The sequence below is a fragment of the Hyperolius riggenbachi genome, chromosome 9 (assembly GCF_040937935.1).
Source record: "Hyperolius riggenbachi isolate aHypRig1 chromosome 9, aHypRig1.pri, whole genome shotgun sequence".
NCBI lineage: Eukaryota > Metazoa > Chordata > Amphibia > Anura > Hyperoliidae > Hyperolius > Hyperolius riggenbachi.
Window position 1 is genome coordinate 20,842,730 of NC_090654.1, and position 7,160 is coordinate 20,849,889.

The window sequence follows — 7,160 nt, forward strand, 5'->3', positions numbered from 1 at the left end:
TATTCAGCAGCACATTACAGAGTACATAGTCAAGTCACTCACTGGGCTTGATTTACTAAGACAAAAAGCATGCCTTATCTGAGTTAACATTCCTTATTAGAGCTAACACCCCTTATCAGAGTTAACACGCCTCATCAAAGTTAACTATCAGAGTAGCAGAACTCGCAGGGGCCCAGGGCAGGATGAGTGGAGCTCTCATCATTTCTCAATTAGCAGGCATAAGTTCGTAGCACTCGCTATGCTACTCTGATAAGGCTTGTTATCTCTGATAAGGTGTGTTAACTCGGATAAGACATGCTATTTGTTTTAGTGAATCAAGCCCACTGTCCTCAGAGGAGCTCACAATCTAATCAATGTCATATGTATGGTAACTAGGACATTACTTTACATTAAAGGAAGGGGACTCTATGCAAAATTTTGCTGGGCAGCGGTGTCTCTGAATTGCAATTCTGCCAAGTTCATGTACATTTGGCCCTGGCCATGATACATCATGACCACGCCCACCTTCCGATGCATGACCACACCCTTTTTCACCGAAATCATGGGATGTGTGGGCCCCAGGTTGAAATTTCTCTGGTGGGCCCCCAGTGTCCTAGTCCAACCCTGAGTATACATGTCACACTCTGATCAGGGGGCACCCATCTTCTTATTGGTCAGTGTGCAGAGCAGGAGGGTTTTCTAATAATAAAGTCCAGCACTGACTGCATGCCACAAGGCACCCTTCCTAAGGGCCCATTCACACTGGAGCATTTTGCCGGCGATTTAAACGTTCAAGTGCTAGCGCTTTTTAAAGCGCTAGTGTAATAATACCCTATGGGCCCATTCTCACTTGGGCGATTTGCGTTAATCGCCGGCAATTAACGCAAATTGCCAAACACAAACGCGTAGCTTGCACCATTTTCAGGCGATCGCGTTTCAGTGCTATAGAAGCGCTAAACACAATCGCAAAAAAATCACTGCAGTGTCCAGTGATTTTTCCGCGTTAAATCACAGAAAAATCACCACCACAAAACGCCGATGTTTTGAGCTTTTAAGTGTGAATGGGGCCTAACACTGATTAAAGGAGGCTTAAGTCCTGCACATTGTGGGAGATGGTGGGTATGGTGTCCCTCCTGTGTAAGTAAGTCTGCTGTGCAGTGTTATCCCATCGCAGAACTTCAACTGATAAACAAGGCTCTATTTTCCTGGTGGGATGTCTGAAGCACCATCTGCTTAACAGACTCAGTAGATAACATATTCATGATTCCTGATTCCTGTTTCCTGGTTTATAATTTTTTTTTTATAATTAATTAAAGTAATAAGAGGGAAAAAAATAAGTTCAGTTCTTTCTTTTACAGGCAGCACACTAAGAGAAAAAAATAAAACATAGCCGGGATTTTCATCAGTTAAAGTTATATAAATCAAATTATTATAATGTGACAATAAATGATTTCAGAATATAATTGTTCAATACAAAAACCATGAATTGTCCTGGAAATCACTAACAGACAGCTAGTAATTACTGGTAGGACAATAAGCCACTCACAATTTTCTCCCTGTGATGTCACCAGTGGGCGGGTCTCTCACACTACCTGACTCTCCCCCAGATATCTTTATACAGCCTTCCCATACATATAACACAGCATGGAGGGGCTCAGTGAAGGTGGCAATGAAGGTGTGGAGGAGTGTGATGGGGTCACACAGGGCATAAAAGGAGATTAGACCGGCCTCATAATCCAGATATATCCTGACTCTATCACTGGGGATCCCATCAGGTAACTGGATCCCTTTCATGCCATGTTCCACTGAATACTGATCATCAAATCCCCTGCACAAACACCAAGACTTATTTCATCCAATCATTGACTCCCATAATCCTCTCCTGGCTATACTGGGGTAACACATCCCGACTCTCCATATATCTATTTGCCCAACATCCACTTCCCAGTAATGTTGCCCTGAGGAGAAACTCTGGATGCTCAATACCTGAGACCAATACTGAAATCTCTCTGGTGTTTCTGGGCGGTTCTGACACCTCTTTGACCAGGATGCAGTTTTCCTGTCATCTGATATATGTAGCCTATTGCTAGCTGTGTTTACATCCAGTAATATGTCTGCAAGCTGTACAGAGGTCCCTCCAGTTACTCCAGACATGATATCAGCTAGTCCTGTGTGTAATGTGTGTGAGATGCCAGCCACATCTAGATCCCTTCCATCATGGAGCCATTCATCATGTCTGTGCTTCGTGTCACACAAGTCACCTGTGTGTGATTCCTGTAAGACAGTCAGTGGATCAGTCATGTTACACAACTCCTCAATGTGACACATCTTCCTGGACAGCTCCTCCTTCTTTATTTCCAGTTGCCTGATGACATCATCACAGGATTGTAGGTCGCTAAACAGGGCAGTGACTCTCTTTGTTTCACCATCTGCTTTTTCTTGTGCATTTCTCCTGAGTTCCTCCAGACTCTTGACTCTTTTCTCAGCCTCCTCTGTCTCTGCCATCAGTTGCTGCAGATAATTCCTCAGGCTCTTCTTCTTCTTTTCAGAGGCCTCATGCAGTGACATCATCATATGTCCTACATGTCCCCCAATTGCAGAACAGGACGCACAGACACAGACACCATCCTTAGTGCAGTAATATTCCAGGATCTTCCTATGAACGTAGCATTTCCTGTTCCCCAGGTCAGTGGTGGGGGGTAGAAAAGTGTGTCCCCCTGACATATCATGTGTCCTCAGGTGATGATCACACAAGGAGGTCTCACACTGCAAACAGGATTTAGTAGCAGGAACAGGAAAGTCACAGTAATTACAGAAGACCCCGGTCTGCTCCTGATCTGTCTCTGTAGCATGAAAAGCTTCACAGATATTATGTAGCCTTGTGTTCCTCACCAGCTCAGGCCTCCTCCTGTATATCCGCTGACATTCGGGACATTTATATTCCTGTAGATCCTCCTGATGGTCCCAGGCTTGTGTTATGCAGCCCCGGCAGAAGCTGTGGCCACACGGCAAGGTCACAGGATCTCTGTAGATCTCCATACAGACAGAGCAGCGGAGCTCAGTAGTCACATCAGCAGACGCCATTGTCACACCTGGAATTACAAGTATTTCTCTGTCACATGACAAGTAAGGTGCAGACTTTTACACATTTTTCAATTGTTAACTTTGACACTGTATGGAAAACACTTAGAGACACATAAATCACATCACAAGAAAGCATTTTCAGGGGTTATTAGTAGCCACAAGCGTCACTAGGGGGGTGCGTCTGGTGCGATCCGCACCCCCCTTGACACTATAAGAGGGGTGACAGGCTTGCCAACCTGTCTATACTGCCTCCATGCAGACAGTAAAATGGCTTGATGCCGCAATTTAGAAGAGCGCATCGCTCTGTGCTACAAGGTACAGGCTGGGATCTCAAGTAGTGTTGTCCGGATCATGAACGATTCGGATCTTTGATCCGAATCTATTTTATGAGTCGATCATCCGAATCATCAAAATGAGTGATTCGGATCGCAAAAGGGGCGGGGCCAGGAGCGACACGCCCCCTCTCAGCGGGCAGCGGGGTCCTGGAAGCAGAGCTGAGATGGATCGCTCTGTTGGAGGGGACTCGGGAGCCAGCCTTGCAGGGACAGGTAGAGAGGACATGGGTGCCACTGCCAGATATGTGTAGAGCACACATACTGGCTATAACGTGCTGCTCATTACAGGCTGTCTGTTCCTAGTTGTGCACAGTGATCACATGGGAAACTTTTGGCTCAGCTCAGCACAGCTCAGTAACTTTGCAGACAGTGTGATTGAAAGGCAATATAATCCTCCTGCACTCGGCACTAAACAGCTGCACTTATCTTCTGGGAATGCTTTCTTTCCCTGTGCGACCTTTTCTTTCAAAGTGTACAGATGAACATATAGGTGAAATATATGTAAAGCATATGACTTCAGCATGTGGGTATTACGTGCAAACATTTCTGCTCGTCCCTCCTCCCTTCCCTGTCCACTCCCTGCCCTCTGTCCATCTTCTCCCCTTCTCTGTGTGTCCACTCCCTCCCCTTCTCCTGTCCACAGACCTGTCCTGCTGTTCATTTCACCCCGAATGCTTCCTGTAGTAAAATGATCCGAGATTCGAATCAAAGATCCGGATCTCTTCAATGATCCGATTCGAATCATCCGGATCATTGAAAAGATCCGAACTTCTAATCTCAAGCCACAGCAGAAAGTAGCATTTCCCCTTCTCTTCCCGCCCTCCAATCATTCAAGCCCTTTACTATGCTGGTGCCTCTCTCCATCCAATGAAACAGAGGCAGCCAGCTGAGAGCCTGCCCACACAATCCCCGGGAGAGGAGGAGACCAGCAGAAGCTGCAGGAGGAGAAAGCAGCATGTCTGTGAGAGAAACGATCCTCCTCAGATTCCTGTTTGCTTCTGCAGCCAGCCAGGTTCATATAAGCTGTCCTGTCCGGTGTTGTGATCTTATCTTTATTATGGTTCCACTCTCTGCACTTTCTGGCCGCTGTCTGCCTCCTCCCCCTCCCCTTTTTATCTACACTATTCCTTAGCAAAGGCACTTCTCTTTCTCAGTGGGACAGCTTATTTATTTTAATTTCAACAGCAATGATTCTATTTGGATATACTGTATTGTGTATTTGCTGTGCTGGTCATATTACTGCAAGCTGCAATACATTAACTGTTAGGGGGCCATACATCAGGCGACTTGGCAGCCGATCCACCGTCCGATTATAATCAAAAGCGGATGAAAATCTGCCAAGTGTATGCCCGACGAACAATACAACCAACTTTGAGCCAAAATTGGTTGCATTAGTCAATCGGACATGCTGCAAGATGAAGGCCAACTTGCTTGACAGGGTGTGTTGCGGTAACGGCGAACGATATCGGGACGATTGACGAAAGCCCTGACACTATTCCTGCAATATATGTGTGCATACGTAATGCATAAATGTGCTGTAATGTGCGTTTATACCTTACTTGTCCTGACGGTGGCCATCTGTCTTCCATCTCTTCAATTACCAGCATACATGCTGCTGGTGCATAACACGCCGGCGCATGATGTCACACACACACCACACCGGCATACCCCGCATACATGCTGCTGGTGCATAACACGCCGGCGCATGATGTCACACACACACCACACCGGCATACCCCGCATACATGCTGCTGGTGCATAACACGCCGGCGCATGATGTCACACACACACCACACCGGCATACCCCGCATACATGCTGCTGGTGCATAACACGCCGGCGCGTGATGTCACACACACCACACCGGCATACCCCGCATACATGCTGCTGGTGCATAACACGCTGGAGCGTGATGTCACACACACACCACGCCAGCATACCCCGCATACATGCTGCTGGTGCATAACACGCTGGAGCGTGATGTCACACACACACCACGCCAGCATACCCCGCATACATGCTGCTGTGGCATAACACGCTGGAGCGTGATGTCACACACACACCACGCCAGCATACCCCGCATACATGCTGCTGTGGCATAACACGCTGGAGCGTGATGTCACACACACACCACGCCAGCATACCCCGCATACATGCTGCTGGTGCATAACACGCTGGAGCGTGATGTCACACACACACCACGCCAGCATACCCCGCATACATGCTGCTGTGGCATAACACGCTGGAGCGTGATGTCACACACACACCACGCCAGCATACCCCGCATACATGCTGCTGGTGCATAACACGCTGGAGCGTGATGTCACACACACACCACGCCAGCATACCCCGCATACATGCTGCTGTGGCATAACACGCTGGAGCGTGATGTCACACACACACCACGCCAGCATACCCCGCATACATGCTGCTGGTGCATAACACGCTGGAGCGTGATGTCACACACACACCACGCCAGCATACCCCGCATACATGCTGCTGGTGCATAACACGCTGGAGCGTGATGTCACACACACACCACGCCAGCATACCCCGCATACATGCTGCTGGTGCATAACACGCTGGAGCGTGATGTCACACACACACCACGCCAGCATACCCCGCATACATGCTGCTGTGGCATAACACGCTGGAGCGTGATGTCACACACACACCACGCCAGCATACCCCGCATACATGCTGCTGATGCATAACACGCTGGAGCGTGATGTCACACACACACCACGCCAGCATACCCCGCATACATGCTGCTGGTGCATAACACGCTGTAGCGTGATGTCACACACACACCACGCCAGCATACCCCGCATACATGCTGCTGGTGCATAACACGCCGGCGCATGATGTCACACACACACCACGCCAGCATACCCCGCATACATGCTGCTGTGGCATAACACGCTGGAGCGTGATGTCACACACACACCACGCCAGCATACCCCGCATACATGCTGCTGTGGCATAACACGCTGGAGCGTGATGTCACACACACACCACGCCAGCATACCCCGCATACATGCTGCTGATGCATAACACGCTGGAGCGTGATGTCACACACACACCACGCCAGCATACCCCGCATACATGCTGCTGGTGCATAACACGCCGGCGCATGATGTCACACACACACCACACCGGCAACGTGTATGCGGATAATTGAAGAGAGGCGGAAGATGGATAGCCACCGCAAAACAGGACAGGTAATGTATAAACACACATTACAGCACATTTACAGTATAGATTACACACACAGAACGGCGAGGTGGACGATGTGGCGGGCTCCCAAGAGATTTCATGCTGCAATTGATTGGGAAGCGGCCCGCAGTGTATGGGCAGCCGATAGTTCTTTCTCTTATCAGATTCGATTATAGAGAGAGTTGTCTCTTGGTCGAATCTGCCCATCATCGCTAAGTGTATGGCTATCTTTAAGGTGGAGACAGATCTCCCTCTGATCAAATCTGATCAGAGAAAGAGATCTTTTGGCCACCCATACACAGCAGACTGATTCCCAATCAATTTCAGCTTGAAAACTCTAAGGAATCTGCCACCTTCATCGCTGCCCCTCTAATGTAAATGTGCCCCCCCCCCCCCGCACGTGCATTTATACTGTCCACTGTTGTCTGCCACAGTGCCCATCCATCTTCTGCATTGCCACCCTATATGGCTATTGGCATATAGCGATAAGGGGCTAAGGGCGTGTGTGTGATGTCATGTGCTATACCCCAGCTGCGAGTGAGGCACGA

The 7,160-nt window shown here is 48.7% G+C and overlaps 1 protein-coding gene across 1 annotated transcript; it reads right to left on the reverse strand.

The window, feature by feature from the left end:
- Window positions 1–1,390: 1,390 nt before the first annotated feature.
- Window positions 1,391–4,112, reverse strand: LOC137532014 (E3 ubiquitin/ISG15 ligase TRIM25-like). The gene is made up of 2 exons (XM_068252104.1): window positions 4,044–4,112; window positions 1,391–3,071 (listed from the first exon to the last, which is right to left on the reverse strand). Exons 1-2 carry the CDS (start codon window positions 4,057–4,059, stop codon window positions 1,831–1,833), a joined length of 1,257 nt encoding a protein of 418 aa, XP_068108205.1. The 5' UTR covers window positions 4,060–4,112; the 3' UTR covers window positions 1,391–1,830.
- Between the last annotated feature and the right edge of the window lie 3,048 nt (window positions 4,113–7,160).